This window comes from Salvelinus namaycush, chromosome 16 (genome assembly GCF_016432855.1).
Source record: "Salvelinus namaycush isolate Seneca chromosome 16, SaNama_1.0, whole genome shotgun sequence".
NCBI classification, from domain to species: Eukaryota; Metazoa; Chordata; class Actinopteri; order Salmoniformes; family Salmonidae; genus Salvelinus; species Salvelinus namaycush.
Window position 1 is genome coordinate 8,702,963 of NC_052322.1, and position 17,544 is coordinate 8,720,506.

Here is a 17,544-nt window from a genome sequence, read left to right on the forward strand (position 1 = left end):
ACCTACACGGTGAATGTTTAAATTAAGTATTCAATATAGACAAGAAAAATACAATAATTTATGTGTTATTAGTATAAGCACACTGTTTGTCTATTGTTGTGACTTAGAGGAAGATCAGATCACATTTTATGACCAATTTATGTAGAAATCCAGGTAATTCTTAATTAAAGGGTTCACATACTTTTTCTTGCCACTGTATGTATATACTGTATTCTAGTCACACCTTTTCTATTCATATACAGTCCATAATGTCTATCATATACTATTTATATTCCGGCCTCTAACATTGATCATTCTAATATTTCTATATTTCTTAATTCCTTTCGTTTTATTTTGGGATTTGCGTGAATTGTTTTGTATTGTCAGGTATTACTGCACTGTTGGAGCTATGAACACCCGCGATAACATCTGCAAAATATGTGTACGTAACCTGACAGGGACAACTGACTCTGGACCTGACAGGGACAACTGACTCTGGACCTGACAGGGACAACTGACTCTGGACCTGACAGGGACAACTGACTCTGGACCTGACAGGGACAACTGACTCTGGACCTGACAGGGAGAACGACTGAGAGGAACTGGTAACTCTGAACCTAGCCGGGCAGGACCCTGATGACCCATCTGGGCTAGGGTCTGAGGGCTGATTAGTGCTGGCGACAGCAGACCAACAGTTGTACAGCTGGAGACTGAGGACCTAGTGCTAGGGACTAAGGGTAGATGATAGACTGGGCCTACCAGGAAGGCAAGGAACTTAAACCTACAGCGGGGGCAGGATAGACTGGACCTACTTGAGGGGCAAGACATTCAAAGCCTGGACACTTTACACCTGGCAGAAAGGCAGGAACTGAAAATCAGGGCTTGAACTATCACAGTGAATGCAGGCGGGGATGGAGAGGCCCCAACGTCCTGACTGCACTTGAAATCTGTAGTAGATGCAGGCTGTGGCTCCATCCTAGGAGCAGGTGAATAATCCACCACTGGCTTCGTGGTTGAACGTTCCAGGACAGCAGAAAGTCGAACCTTGGGCACCCGAGCGTCTGCCTCAACTAGCAGGGGATCCCACCTGGGAGGAGAGGATGACTCCGCAAATGGCAACTTGAATGGACCCCATGGCAGCAACTGCGTGTGGCTCCACGATTGGAGCTGGGGCATCCTTAAATATGGCTAGTAAGGCTCTAGCTGAGTGGGGTGCAGATCTTGATGTGGTGGACTGTGTTGTCATCTGATGGGGAGCTGGGCCGCTCTGGAGAGCAGAAGCGGACCCGGCTCTCTGGTGGCTCATGCCCGGGGTGGCAGCGGCTCCCGATGTTCTGGTAGATATGGAGTATGCTCCAACCGGGAGGGCCTGGAGTGCCGTCAATCTGGTGAGTAGCTAGGCTACCTTGGGATATAGTGGAAGTCCCAACAGTACCGTGGAGATGGTGAACGCTCAGGCCAGGGGCCCCGGTGTAGTGTTTCTCAGGGGAGTAGCCTAGCCGACTCAGGCAGTAGAGGTGATGGTGCTCCCGTGGCGTTGACGATGGTTCTAAGCAGGGGGGGGGGGGGGGGGAGGCTAGAGCGGTGGTAGTCAGGAGATTAGTGGCGGTGCTCCCGGGGTGGTGACTCTGACTGGGAGGTCCTAGACAATGTGCGCCTGATCTCTTCCATCTCAAAGAGCAGCTCCTCATAGTCTCTCTGCATCTCCCAACTGGAGAGGGTGTGATCACTCCACTCAATGATCACTGAGGAGGCCTGATGCAGGGCTTGTAGTATCTTGGATGAAAGAGAGGTGAGAGGCCTCGCAGGGGTGAGAGAGGCCTCGCAGTTCATCTGGTGCGTGACGGCGTCTTGTGGCATTGTGGGCTGAGGTGGGTGGTGACAGGTGTCTCGTGGTGAGACGCACAAAGTCCTCTTCGGGGTACCTCAACATCAAAATTATAGCAGGTCAGAATCAGGCTATATGAAGGACCATGAAAAACACAGTTGGATGCTAAATCAGGCTCGAAGGACCATGAAAAACACAGTTGGATGCTAAATCAGGCTCGAAGGACCATGAAAAATGGCTAGCTGGAGCTCGTCTTAGCGGTCAGCTGTGAATGCCCTCACCCACTAGTACACTTGAACTGATTCACTAAAATCTGCCCACTATAGTGCTGTCCAGTTAGAACGTGATGTTGAGGCCCCTTACTGTAACTTGGTCACCACCACACACACACTCACGCAGACACAGGTAGCAATGCAGTCGGCTAATGATAATATGGCAATACAAAAGGCATACATGAACAAACAAGAGGGCCAGCCTTTTTTACAATGCTTAAGTACCAGATCCCTACCTGCCTGCTTCCCAGAGGAGGAATGCCATTTCCTCTCAGCCCCAGAGGACGTGGGCGGAGAGGAGCGGAGCGTGTGTAGTTTGGCTGGATTTTCCAAAAATTGGAGCTTTGGCCTTCTCTCTCGCTCCAATTTCGCTCAGCCACCAGCTTTGGTCATGCTTGGCCCAGCATTTTCCATTTCCTTCATCATTGTTCTTTTAATTATGCCTATTCTGATGTATTTATTTAGCCTACCACACCACTAATGCGCAGAGATGTTGATATGAATCGACCAAGAAATAGGTCAAACAGCCTATGGACCTGAGCCCTAGGACCATACGTCAGGACTACCGGGCATGATGACTCCTTGCTGTCCCCAGTCCACCTGGCCTTGCTGCTATTCCAGTTTCAACTGTTCTGCCTGCGGTTATGGAACCCCTACCTGTCCCAGACCTGCTGTTTTCAACTCTTAATGATCGGCTATGAAAAGCCAACTGACATTTATTCCTGATTATTATTTGACCATGCTTGTCACTTATGAACATTTTGAACATCTTGGCCATGTTCTGTTATAATCTCCACCCGGCACAGCCAGAAGAGGACTGGCCACCCCTCATAGCCTGGTTCCTCTCTAGGTTTCTTCCTAGGTTTTGGCCTTTCTAGGGAGTTTTTCCTAGCCACCGTGCTTCTACACCTGCATTGCTTGCTGTTTGGGGTTTTAGGCTGGGTTTCTGTACAGCACTTCGAGATATTAGCTGATGTACGAAGGGCTATATAAAATAAACTTGATTTGATTTGATGTAATTGATAGCAAGACAATGAATGAGTGCATTCCGCAGCTCCAGAAATGTATAAAAGAAGAGGAGTCTAAGTTTGTAACAGTGCTAAAGTTGTCTATAAACACAACAGAGCCACAGTGACAACTGAAGTAGCTGATCATTAATAGATTAGAGAAAAAGCAAGTAGTTGTTGAAATGTTTAAGCACAATATGTTTGTCTATTGTTGTGACTTAGATGAAGATCAGATACTTTTTGATGTCCAATTTATGCAGAAATCCAAGTAATTCCAAAGGTTTTACATACCTTTTCTTGCCACTGTAGCAATGCTCTCTTGGGTAAATAAATGAAACAAGATCCAGTTAAGCTTCTTACGATAGTCTACTTCAAACCCAAATGGTACATAATATCTTTTTTATTTTTTATTTGGAGTGACAGTTTTTTTTCCTGTGAGTGATGATTGATTTTTTGGCAGAGCAGGACAAAGGCCGTTGAGCCCGTAGCGGTGTGCAAAGACCGCTCCTACCGCGCAACTTCATCTCACATGCTCTGCTCCCCCCTAAGCCTCAACCCCCATCCTCCTCATAAACCACCCCCCTCTCCTAGTCCCAGTCCAACCCCTGTCCAGGGTCTTGCAACTAGCCCAACACCGACCAGAGGGGGATCAACCTGTGGATGTCTGCAGCAGGCAGGACTATGGAATGTCTTAAAACAGCCCCCCCTCCCCCGCTGCTAGTAGGCACACTCATCCCTCCCGAAGGACCATCAATAATGCAATACGAATCCCTCCCTCCCTTGTCCCTTCCCCGTGTGATTTATACGCTACTAGGGTCCCGGACAGCGGCCGGCCTGTCCCGCTTAATATTTCCCCACCTCAACGATGAGTCATCCAGCCAGTCAGTCATCCAGCCAGCCAGTTAACCACTCAGCCAGTTAGTTAGCCAGAAATTCAGCCTGCCAGCCAGAGAAAAAAGACAAAGGGCTGAGCCTAACTAGACGTATTACTGTATACATTCTTGGGGTGTGTTTCCGGAGGGTTGCTTCGATGTCGCTCATAGTGACGAAGGCAAAAGTATTTTCTACATTATGTATTTATAGCTAAACTTTCTGTAACGTTCCGCCTTCCTAAATAAGCCTCAGGTTCGACCTGTGACAACGACAATGTGATCCACTCCACAGTCTGAGTGGTGTGTAATATGGTGGTTTGTGAAATGGCTGAGGACAGAGTAACCATTAGGAGGACGCTTTATTTATTGTACGAATTATAAGTACGAATATGAAGGATGCAGAGCGTCGAGAAGTAACAATGGTATAGTTATAGTTGTCATCGAAAAACCAATCAGGAGACGCACATCATGGACGCTCCTTAGATTTTTCTGGATGAAAAAAGGCATAGACTGATCATAATTCAAGGCCAAAAAACAGCTAAATCAATTACCTACTCAGTCTACTATACAAGGTGCAGTGTATGTTAGACAGGCTCGTGTCTGTCATGTACGGGATAGGTTAGCCTAGGTAGGTAACATACTGTTCCTGCTTTGTCGCTGGCTATCGCAAATGGTACCCCATTCCCTATATAGTGCACTACTTTTCACCAGAGCCCGCACTAAAAACAACAGCCGGAAATCTGGTGTTTCTATTTCAAACGGTTTTGTTATATTTCAATATTTTGTGATGTACAGTGAACAAAAACATAAATGCAACATGTAAAGTGTTGGTCCCATGCTTATTTCTCTCAAATGTTGTGCACACATTTGTTTACTGTTCGTGAGCATTTCTCCTTTCCCAAGATAATCCATCCACATGACAGGTTTGGTATATCAAGAAGCTGATTAAACCTTGTGCTGGGGACAATAAAAGGCCACTAAAATGTGCAGTTTTGTCACAACACAATGCCAAGATCTCTCAAGCTTTGATGGATTGTGCAATTGGCATGCTGACTGCAGGAATGTCCACCAGAGCTGTTTCTAGAGATTGTAATTTTCATTTCTCCACCCTAAGCCGCTCCAATGTCGTTTTAGAGAATTTAACATTACGTCCAACTGGCCTCACAACCACAGAAGCACATGTAACCCAGCCCAGGACCTCCGCAAACCAGCTTCTTCACCTGCGGGACCATCTGACACCAGCCACCCGGACAGTTGATATAACTGTGGGTTTGCACAACCGAAGAATTTCTGCACAAACTGCTAGAAACCGTCTCAGGGAAGCTCATCTGCATGCTCGTCGTCCTCACCAGGGTCTTGATCTGACTGCAGTTCGGTGTCGTAACCGACTTTAATGGGGAAGTGCTCACCTTCGACGATCACTGGTACGCTGGAGAAGTGTGCTCTTCATGGATGAATCCCGGTTTCAACTGTACCGGGCAGATGGCAGACAGCATGTATGGTGCCGTGTAGGCGAGCGGTTTGCTGATGTGAACGTTGTGAACAGAGTGCCTGCCCTATGGTGGTGTCAGGGTTATAGTATGGGCAGGCATAGGCTATGGACAACGAACACAATAGCATTTAATCAATGGCAATTTGAATGCAGCGATACCGTGACGAGGTCCTGAGCTCATTGTCGTGACATTCATCCGCCACCATCACCTCATGTTTCAGCATGATAATGCACGGCCCCATGTCGCAAGGATCTGTACACAGATCCTGGAAGCTGAAAATGTCCCAGTTCTTCCATGGCCTGCATACTCAGACAGGACACCCATTGAGCATGTTTGGCATGCTCTGGATCAACGTGTACGACAGCGTGTTCAAGGTTACGCCAATTTTCAGCAACTTTGCACAGCCATTGAAGAGGAGTGGGACAACATTCCACAATCAACAGCCTGATAAACTCTATGCGAAAGAGATGTGTTGCGCTGCATGAGGCAAATGGTGGTCACACCAGATACTGACTGGTTTTCTGATCCACACCCCTACCTTTAAAAAAAAAAAAGATATCTGTGATCAACAGATGCATATCTGTATTCCCAGTCATATGAAATCCATAGATAAGGGCCTAATGAATTTATTTCAATTGACTGATTTCCTTGTATGAACTGTAAGCCTTTGAAATTGTTGCGTTTATATTTTTGTTCAGTGTATATTCAGTGTAATATTGGGATGCAAACTCAAAATTGAATACACTCTATATCTGACATGGTACAGATGTCTTCTTTTTTTTAAGCCCATAACCATGTGTAAGGTGTATACTTTTGATTCAAAGTAGATTTGTTTAAGACAACCAAGAAATACTGTGTGACCCTGATTTAGCCCACTGCAGTAAAAGGTTAAATTTGCATCCCAAATGGCACCCCATGCCCTTTTCAGTGCACTACTTTTGACCAGGACCCATAGTGTTATTGTCAAAAGTAGTGCACTAAATAGGGAATAGGGTATAATCTGGGATGCAACCCACTGTCTTCTTGGACTGGGCCAGAGCCATTAGTCTAGTCTTGTTAAAAGGCCAATAAGCTTACGCACATTTTATCCTTACAGATCTATTAGATGGGCCTTTAGGGGTAGAGTCTAGGGGTTGATTTGGGACTTGGCAAACCGCCTGACACTCAGGCTGTGTGTGTAAAGTTGCGTGCATATGTTCGTAGGTACAGTATATTGCGGTCCTACTTACCTAGCGGTCTGCCGTTGGTCCACACCCCCTCATAGATAATCCCAGAACAGTGGATCATGGTCCCCTGGCCGTTGAAGAGGTTATTACGCCATTGGCCCTTTTAATGAGATTGTATTTTAGGTTTGAGGCATCATATTTATACTACTGTACTATTCTTAGTGTACAACTTGTTAAGAAACAAAGAAGACATGTACATCAGGAGACGCTGAAAGCCATACCTCTGAGATAAGAGGGGAGGAGTGTGTGTGTGCATGCATGCATGTATGCGTGTGTGTGTGTGTGAGAGAGAGAGAGAGACAGAGGGGGGAGAGTGAGTGAGAGAGAAAGAAAGAAAGTAAAAGAGCGAGAGAGAGGGGAAAGGGAGACAGAGAAAGAGACTGTCAAAGTCAAACATATTCAGGGGGATCAATGCACAGACTTTGCCTGGCAGATCCAAGGGAGCTCCAGACTCAAAGCTCTCGAACACTACTTCAAAGTGGTGACACGTCCATTAGAATTTCTAATTCTGATCGCATCGACAGGCCTAAGGCTATGGCACAGGCAAAAATGCGCAGAGAAAAACTAGGCCACTGCTCAGTGAGAGAGCGAAACAGAGACTACCATGGGTATTCTACAGTATGCACCGTTTCCTTTAATAAACCTAAAGAAAATAGTCACGATTTACATCAATCATAACCTTTGAATGTCTTGAGGCCTTGAGAGGTGGTGTAGATAGAAAGTTGTTCAACAGGATACAGTACAGTAAAGAAATAAAGCTTTAATTGCTGCTGGACCATGTTCAGTGGGAATTCTGATGACCTACAGTACCAAGGGGAAGAACTGGAGGTTTGACTGCAACCTTGCAATTTTAACGTTTGCGTCTTTTGGACAACCGTCACATATATCAATGGGTTCATGTTGGTGAACTACGTTGTTCGTTATCTTTCCAAATGAAAAATGATCTTCACCCCTATGCTTTCAGTTGACAGCATATAAGGCTAGATCATTTCAAAGCAGATAATATTTCCACATTCATAATCATCAATAATCCGACTTTTAATGTCCTAGGTGAAATCGACTGGGATTATGGCTTCATCTGCTTAGGCAATCTCTCTCTCTTCCTCTCTCTCTCTGGTTGGAAGCTTAGTGCAGCTGTCAAGAAGCTGTGTGGTGAATAGTCAATACTTGTCTTTCCTGGGTCTCTACCCCCCTGGCTCCCCATAGCCACAGCCTGCTGCCAGGTCTAAATCAATGAGTCCTGCAACTCATTACAAAGTTCAAGTTCAGGTCACAGAGGAGAGATATGTTTCCTTTAGATTTTAATAGAAACACTGGATCGAGGGTTAGGTGGGGGTAAATATCCAAACAACTGTAGTTGTGTTTACTGTGAAAGTAGGTAGTTACTGTAGGGTACAGGGCTATTTTCAATGTACACATTTTAAACAAACTTTTCAATTGTTTCAATAAAAAGTATATACAGGGGCCTCCCGGGTGGCGCAGTGGTCTAGGGCACTGCATCGCAGTGCTAACTGCGCCACCAGAGTCTCTGGGTTCGCGCCCAGGCTCTGTCGCAGCCGGCCGCGACCGGGAGGTCCGTGGGGCGACGCACAATTGGCATAGTGTCGTCCGGGTTAGGGAGGGTTTGGCCGGTAGGGATATCCTTGTCTCATCGCGCTCCAGCGACTCCTGTGGCGGGCCGGGCGCAGTGCACGCTAACCAAGGGGGCCAGGTACACGGTGTTTCCTCCGACACATTGGTGCGGCTGGCTTCCGGGTTGGAGGCGCGCTGTGTTAAGAAGCAGTGCGGCTTGGTTGGGTTGTGCTTCGGAGGACGCATGGCTTTCAACCTTCGTCTCTCCCGAGCCCGTACGGGAGTTGTAGCGATGAGACAAGATAGTAATTACTAGCGATTGGATACCACGAAAATTGGGGAGAAAATGGGATAAAATTATTTTTTTTTAAAAATAAAAAAAATAAAAAGTATATACAGTGCTTTCTGAAAGTATTCAGACCCCTTGACTTTTTCCCCCATTTTGCTACCTTACAGCCTTATTCTAAATTAGTTTAAATTGTTTTTTGTCCCCTGATCAATCTACACACAATACCCCATAATGACGAAGCAAAAACAGGTTTTTCACATTTTTGGCACCTTTGGCAGCGATTACAGCCTAAAGTCTTCTTGGGTAAGACGCTACAAGCTTGGCAGACCTGTATTTGGGGAGTTTCTCCCATTCTTCTCTGCAGATCCTCTCAAGCTCTGTCAGGTTGGATGGGGAGTGTTGCTGCACAACGATTTTCAAGACTCTCCAGAGATGTTCGATCGGATTCAAGTCTGGGCTCTGGCTGGGCCACTCAAGGACATTCAGAGACTTGTCCCGAAGCCACTCCTGCATTGCCTTGGCTGTGTGCTTAGGGTCATAGTCCTGTTCGAAGGTGAACCTTCACCCCAGTCTGAGGTCCTGAGCGCTCTGGAGCAGGTTTTCATAAAGGATTTCTCTGTACTTTGCTCCGTTCATCTTTCCCTCTATCCTGACTCCCAGTCCCTGCCGCTGAAAAACATCCCCACAGCATGATGCTGCCACCATCATGCTTCACCGTAGGGATGGTGCCAGGTTTCCTCCAGATGTAACTCTTGGCATATAGGCCAAAGAGTACAATCTTGGTTTTATTAGACCAGAGAATCTTGTTTCTTATGGTCAGAGTCCTTTAGGGGCCTTTCAGCAAACTCCAAGCGGGCTGTCATGTGCCTTCCATCTGGCCACTCTACCATAGAGGCCTGATTAGTGGAGTTCTGTAGAGACAGTTGTCCTCCTGGAAGGTTCTCCCATCTCCACAGTTGGCTTTGCGCTTCAACGCTAGTTGTTGTTCTGGAAATTGAGTCACTACGCTATTTACTTTCTGAATCTACATCATATCGCCAAGTCTACCTTTAAACCCTCATACCTGCTGTCCCATTTGACCTAGAGACTCAAAACTTTGTATGTAGGCGTCTTTCCTCATGCTGAACAAATTTCCCGTAAGGACCCATAAGGTCCGTCAGGTTCGATTGTCCTCCATCTTGGCCATTTTTGAAAACTTTGAAAAATGTATTGTCATGGGCCATAAGTCCAAATTCGGTATGTATGCCCATGGTACATATGTTTTTTTTATACGATTTTATTTGATAAACAATACAAAATATACACATACAAACGACAACAAACAAACTACCTCTCCCCCTACTGTATTTATTTATTTATTTTGCTCCTTTGCACCCCATTATTTCTCTCTACTTTGCACATTCTTCTACTGCAAATATACCATTCCAGTGTTTTACTTGCTATATTGTATTTACTTCGCCACCATGGCCTTTTTTTTCTCTTTTTTTTTTATATATAGACTTATTTTTCTACTGTATTATTGACTGTATGTTTGTTTAACTCCATGTGTAACTCTGTGTTGTTGTATGTGTCGAACTGCTTTGCTTTATCTTGGCCAGGTCGCAATTGTAAATGAGAACTTGTTCTCAACTTGCCTAACTGGTTAAATAAAGGTGAAATAAATATAATAAAAAACATCATACAAACATCAACTACATCACACCCCCATCTCCAGCGCCCGCATCACTTTCCACCACACGGCCCGAAACTGCACCATTTTGTTTCTCTTCATGGTACATATCTTAACTTACTTTGAAAAAAGCTAAGGGATTGGATAAGAGTTATTGATAAATCAGAAAATCTGATTTTACGTGTGCATTTAAATCCTTTGTAAATCCACTTCACAATGGCCTATCAACTTGTTAGGGTCAACAGTGACATTACCACAATGAACCATGTTAAGTTTGGCATTGATATCTTAAAAAATAAGGAACCTATTAACAATTAACTTTGACTATGTAACGCTAATGCTTAAAATAATCATTTTTTTTCCCCTCAAGGACTGAAAGTCAGATTCGCTTCAAATTTGGTCTTTGGACTCATCACAATAGTCCCTAAAGAGTTTGAGAAAATAAAGTTGATGCATTCAAAGATGGCCACACTATACCTGTAGATCAAGGTTTCCCCAACTCGGTCCTCGGGACACCAAGGTGTGCACATTTAGGTTTTTGCCCCAGCACAACACAGTTGATTCAAATAACTCAACTAATTAATTTTTTTTATTTTTTTATTTTTTTTTACCCCCTTTTCTCCCCAATTTTCGTGGTATCCAATCGCTAGTAATTACTATCTTGTCTCATCGCTACAACTCCCGTACGGGCTCGGGAGAGACGAAGGTCGAAAGCCATGCGTCCTCCGAAGCACAACCCAACCAAGCCGCACTGCTTCTTAACACAGCGCGCCTCCAACCCAGAAGCCAGCCGCACCAATGTGTCGGAGGAAACACCGTGCACCCGCCCCCCTCGGTTAGCGCGCACTGTGCCCGGCCCGCCACAGGAGTCGCTGGAGCGCGATGAGACAAGGATATCCCTACCGGCCAAACCCTCCCTAACCCGGACGACGCTAAGCCAATTGTGCGTCGCCCCACGGACCTCCCGGTCGCGGCCGGCTGCGACAGAGCCTGGGCGCGAACCCAGAGACTCTGGTGGCGCAGCTAGCACTGCGATGCAGTGCTCTAGACCACTGCGCCACCCGGGAGGCCCCAACTAATCAAGTTTGATCATTTTAATCAGCTGTGTAGTGTTAGGGCAAAAACTAAAACATGCACCCCTATGGGTCCCGAGGACCGAGTTGGAGAAACGCTGCAGTAGATGCATATTAGCACATAGGCTAATATGCTAAAATACTTTGCTTCTGGTGCAAGACATGTATTTTGGGGAAATCTCAGTTACCCAGAAGTAAATTCTTGTGAAAGTGTGTCACTCTGTATACAATATTCTTTTTTCCGGAGATGCTGGGTTATCGCATATCCGGTCGCAAAATGTTGTTTTGTAGGATACCCGGAGGCAAAGTCATTAATATCCTTCAGGTGATTGGTTGAGGCTTCTTGGGTACGTGACGTCACTCTGAGCCCTTACCAAAACACAAAACATGGCAGACCGTTTCTCTCACCTCAGATCTGAAACCAGTAGCAACAAACCAACTTAAATGACAGTTAACTTAAAGTGAAAAGATCTAACATGCCTGCGCCCCAATAACATTGTCGCCAAGGAAGGCACGCTAACTAGCTACAGTGTTTGAGTCATCTCAACCATTTTCTTTTAAACAGCTCAGCTAACTAGTGAAATGCTCATTTGCAATGCTATCCAGCTTACGCATTAGCTAGACGGCTTCTAGACTCTGGAGTTCATGGGGGCTTCAGGAGTCAGCGGGCTAGATGATTCCACCATGGGCAACAACAACCGGCTACTGGAACTGAACCGATGGACATGGAGCAATGACATTTGATATGTAAATCTTATGTACAGTATTTGTCCTTAGAAGCTGTGTGAATATAAAGTCACTGCAACCTTAGATGGCTGGACCAGACCAGTTGGTGGCACTAGAGATGTCATTGGCACCAGTGGCACTATAGGATAAAATTGCTCTCGAGAACCCAAGGCATTAACAAGGAATTCTGCCTTATCCCAAGGGTTCTCAGACACTGCTTACTGGTGTGAACTACATTCCCAACGCTCTGTTTTAACATTTAGAAATGTCAATAATCATACCTTGCGATATGGTTTCCGAAACAGTTTACCTTTATAGATAGATCTTTCCTATCAGCGAGAAAGAATCTTTAAAATAAAAAAATATACACTTACTGTAGCAGGTTTGCACAGATCAATATGGCTGTGTGTGCCTCCAGTGATTAACTACACTTCCATTACACTTCCCAGTTAGGCTTACACACAGGTGTTCAAGCACGCTAGATAGCTAATTAGCACAGTTGGTCGCCTCTGTCTTCTGTCTGACTCCCGTAAAGAAGCACGGTAACATGGAGATATGGCCGTGTAGGAACCCTAACCCTATAAAGTTGCGCTGTAATTTAACTGCGTGTTAACGTTCAGACCAAGCATCGGGGCTCTTAAACTCCCCTGGCCAGAAGATACCTTAATGAATCCTTAAATGAATAGATGCTGGAGGTACAGTAGTTAGTGTCTATGAATGAGCTAAGGATACTAGAGCAATAACTACTGATCAAGTGGGCTTTGTCTCTTGCAAATGAATGTTAGATTTAAATTATGCAGATGAACAATGTGAAATATCGTGATTAGTATAATCACATACTGTTGCCCTATTATGTGGTCTGAACGTAGTGAAATGTGTATTTTATTTGGCAAAATTTTAAAAACGGACATCCTGCCATTTGTGCAGTCAGCGTATTACAGCTGTGTGTGTATTGAAGTGTTTTGGAACGCTGATGTACTTTAAAATGACTAAAACCAAATCTAAACTGTGTAGAAATGATACTGGACTTACAATCATCCTTGACTGTGTTCAGCTCGCTAATAATCACTGAAATGAAAGCTAGACAGTCAAGGAGCATCGACATTTTCCAAAAGGACTGCACATTTGCACATTTTCACAGCTAGGAAATATAACACATTTTCAGTGTGGCCCTCCGGACCTCGTTGAAGACCGAATGCGGCCCCCGGGGGCAAAATTAGTTTGGCACTCCTGTCCTAGGATGTAGTGCAAATTACGGCTTGCTTGACATACTATCTGATCCTCAGTAGAAATACAATGGTGACCCGCAGTGGCAATTTGGATGAACAGCAGCTAAATATATGTTCTAATTATGAGGCGCTCAAAACAGCAACATGTTTATTTGTGGCCAGCTTGAGGACAAATCAAATCTTGTTTTTGTGAATAAAAGTTTGAGGACGCGAATAGTACACCCCAATAAAAACTGTGTCATCTGGACATTATATCACATCGAAGAAAGAAAGAAAAATAAACCACGCACGTATCAATCATTTGATTTGACTGAACATACATGTGCATTGTGAAGAAATTGAAATCAAAATGGACACCCACCTCGTACACTGATCCATCCCCAAAGTGCATCACTCCGTGGCCTTGTTGTTGGTCCAGAAGCCAACCTCCTTCATATTGATCCCCATTCCTGTCAAATTAAGCAAAGTTCATCTCGAGGTCATCTGAACAACAACCGGACATTGGTTTCCAACAGGATGGCTCATTGGGTTTGGCATACTTCTGTCCATGAACATGTTTAAACTTAATCTGGGTATGTTTTCAGTTTGAAACAACTTTGTCTAGCCTATAGGGTTCGAATTTCCAGTGTGATGAAAAATGCGTAATCTAATGAATACTATTGACTGGTATGAACAACATTTAGTACTTGCAATACATTCTTGAGACAGTAATATCTAACTCAGAACTCTGGTCCTTTGCAACGTAATCAAGAGAGGGACAACGTTGTACCTGTAATGCATTTGTCCTTCACCATGCCGCTTGTTTTGATGAAATGATCCCTCGTATGTTTGTCCATCCTTATCCAACAGAAACCCATTGCCTGGATGATAGGAGTATGCGAAATATAATTGAATGACACAATCTTGACGTTTGACTTCACATATCAAGGTCAGACAGAAGTCCTGGCTACATCTGAAATGGTACAGTGCTGTTGGTGCTGTCATTCTGTTACCAAACGTTGCATCTGCACTGTTCTTCAAGTAAATGTGTTTTTGTAAAATTGTCAGTGGAAATTGTTAAGTCGTCCTTGTGCACATAGTTGTATGGTTTGTTTAACTTTGCAATCATTGGTCTTTGTTTGGCATATATTTTAAAATGAAAAATCTGATCTCAGCATCACTCTGTTACAATGGCATTTTCCTGCACTACATAAAAGGTGCCATTGCAGACACACCCAAAGAAGTCCTATAGATATTTTCCTTTACGCTGCAGTAGATGATATTTTCTTTTATGCTGCAGTAGATGATATTTTCCTTTACGCTGCAGTAGATGCAGATTAGCACATAGGCTAATATGTCAAAATATGCAAAAAATACTTTGCTTCCGGTGCAGGACATGTCTTTTTGGGACATAGGTCTAGTATTGCCCACCATCTCGGAGTCCGTAGGAGAACTCTCCCTTGTATCTCTCTCCATTGCCTTTCTGCATCACACCACATCCATGAAGCTCCCCTCCACTGAACTGGCCAGAATAGGATACACCTGAGAGATTCATAAATACTTTGTTCATTGAAACCACTTGATATTACATTTTAGGCTACAAGTCTGATGCTTTATACAGTCTTCTAGCACTGAATTCTTATCAAATTTAGGAAGTGGACTGACCAGAGTGTGTGTGTGGTACACACACTAATGGATAAAAGTATGTGGACACCTGCTTGTCGAACATCTTATTCCAAAATCATGGGCATTAATATGAAGTTGGTCCCCCTTTGCTGCTATAACAGCCTCCACTCTTCTGGGAAGGCTTTCCACTAGGGACTTGCTTCCATTCAGCCACAAGAGCATTAATGAGATCGGGCACTGATGTTGGACGTCCAAAGGTGTTTGATGGGGTTGAGGTCAGGGCTCTGTGCAGGCCAGTCAAGTTCTTCCACAACGATCTCGACAAACCATTTCTGTATGGATCTCGCTTCGTGCACGGGGGCATTGTCATGCTGAAACAGGGAAGGGCCTTCCCCAAACTGTTGCCACAAAGTTGGAAGAACAGAATGGTCTAGAATGTCATTGTATGCTGTAGCGTTAAGATTTCCCTTCACTGGAACTTAGGGGCCTAGCCCGAACCATGAAAAACAACCCCAGACCATTATTGCTCCTCCACCAAACTTTACAGTTGGCACTATGCATTCGGGCAGGTAGAGTTCTCCTGGCATCCGCCAAACCCAGATATGTCAGTTGGACTGCCAGATGGTGAAGTGTGATTCATCACTCCAGAGAACATGTTTCCACTGAGTCCAATGGCAGCGAGCTTTGCGCATGGTGATCTTAGGCTTGTGTGCGGCTGCAGTTAGGAAATCGGCAGTGAGTGTTGCAACCGAGGACAGCCGATTTTTACAGGCTTCAGCACTCGGCGGTCCCGTTCTGTGAGCTTGTGTGGCCTACCACTTCACGGCTGAGACATTGTTGCTCCTAGATGTTTCCATTTCACAATAAAAGCACTTACAGTTGACCAGGGCAGATCTAGTGTAACCGATGTGAAATGGCTAGCTAGGTAGCGGTGGTGCGCGCTAGCAGCCTTTCAGTCGGTGACGTCACTTGCTCTGAAACCTTGAAGTAGTGGTTCCCCTTGCTCGTGGGTGACTGTTGTTGATGTGTGCAGAGGGTCCCTGGTTCGCGCCCGGGTCGGGGCGAGGGGACGGCCATAAAGTTATACTGTTACACTAGCAGGGAAGAAATTTGACGAACTGACTTGTTGGAAAGGTGGCATCCAATGGCAGTGCCACGTTGAAAGTCACTGAGCTCTTCTACTGCCAATGTTTGTCTATGGAGACTGCATGGCTGTGTGGTCAATTTTATACACCGGTCAGCAACGGGTGTGGATGAAATAGCCAAATCCACAAATTTGAAGGGGTGTCCATATACTTTTGGCCATGTTGTGTACATATGGCTCTGGGACTGACTAACCTAGGTGAGTGCTAGCTTCGATGCAACCAAGAGAGTCCAGCACAATGTGAAAACTCTCTTGGTTCCATCGAAGCTAGGTGAGTGCATGTACCTGTTTTTGCCCAGAACCTTGACCCATTCCCCTCTATTTCCCCATGAGCAAACTCTCCCTCGTAGTAACTTCCATCTTTCATCAAGAGTTTTCCATGCCCTGGATAAAACAGTAGGAGTTTCATTCAAGTGCATAGCCTAGCCTAGCTTCAATGCAACCAATAGAGTTTACCTCCAGCACAATGTAAAAACTCTGTAAAAACGATCTTGTTTGCATCAAAGCTAAGCCTTTCCCTCCCTTATACAACATTATATAATTGTGTTTAATTAGCTATGTCAAACGGTGATTAGCTAGATAGCATAGGCTAAACATATAGTTTGCATATCATTATAATATAACAAGCAAACATGGTGGCAGTCACACTATGCGACATAAGGTTCAGCTATGTTTTTCATTTATTGTTGTTTCTCATTTCATCAGCAATCATATTGTCAGCAACATAGCCAAGTGTAACCTTCTGCTATTACCAAAAGAACGTAGTTAGTTACTACCAAAGGCATAGGGCATACACACCATGTTTTTCGCCCTTACTCCACTCTCCCTCATAGCGAAAAAAGCTGTTTGGATACACATACACGCCAAACCCTGCATGGTGGTGGGGATAGATAAACAGACAGATTCACGCACCTGCTGATAATACGCTTTTTATAGCAAATATTTGACGGGTTGTCATTACTTAAATCATGAAGAAAATCATAAGTGTTCTTCTGAGCGTATACTGTCTAAACTTACCGTTCCGGGTAAGATTTGTTACTTCTCCGACATAGTAGCGAGAGTTTCTTATTTGTTTTTTGACAGCAGCCATCTTGCTTGGGAAATGCGTCCTTAGCAACAGTCATCTCTGGCGGGGCAGGACTCAAGCATAAATTAAAGGGCACGTTCAACACAAATGGGCTTCGGGGAAAAAAACGGGATTAAATCATGACATAAGTGATCTTCAGGTCGGAAATGTTGAGCTCTAGAAAGATGCAGAATTTCCGACTTTGAAATTCAAGATGGTTGACCGTTCTAAAGATGTTTCCCAGTTGGAGCTCGTTTCTATGAGTTCCCAGTTGTCTTGGACGCACTGTACTCGGAAGTCGGAGATTTCAGATTTCCCAGTTGTTTTGAACGCGGCAATAGTCCACAGACGCTAAAACGCGATAGTCCGACTTCCAACATAGCTACCAAACGTGCATCTCCCCAATAAGGCGGCTCCAGTACGAAATAACAACACAAATACAGGTAGCCTAGTCAAATAATTAACATCCAATCATATGAACCATTACTCTCTCA

The 17,544-nt window shown here is 44.7% G+C and overlaps 1 protein-coding gene across 1 annotated transcript; it reads right to left on the reverse strand.

Annotated features, from left to right (window-relative positions):
* Positions 1-1,178: 1,178 nt before the first annotated feature.
* Positions 1,179-17,074, reverse strand: LOC120060875 (MORN repeat-containing protein 1-like). Its single transcript, XM_039010282.1, has 8 exons — positions 17,002-17,074; positions 16,783-16,854; positions 16,270-16,368; positions 14,646-14,756; positions 14,005-14,095; positions 13,597-13,684; positions 6,681-6,777; positions 1,179-1,528 (listed from the first exon to the last, which is right to left on the reverse strand). Exons 1-8 carry the CDS (start codon positions 17,072-17,074, stop codon positions 1,179-1,181), a joined length of 981 nt encoding a protein of 326 aa, XP_038866210.1.
* Positions 17,075-17,544: the final 470 nt, after the last annotated feature.

Bases quoted from the DNA above. Each gene is read 5' to 3' on its own strand.
- LOC120060875 (XM_039010282.1), bottom strand. From the start codon at position 17,074: ATGGCTGCTGTCAAAAAACAAATAAGAAACTCTCGCTACTATGTCGGA. The intron at 16,369-16,782 runs GTGTGTATGCCC...TGTTTTATCCAG, and splicing joins GAGTAAGGGCGAAAAACATG to GGCATGGAAAACTCTTGATG. The intron at 14,096-14,645 runs GTGGGCAATACT...CCTATCATCCAG, and splicing joins CTCCTACGGACTCCGAGATG to GCAATGGGTTTCTGTTGGAT.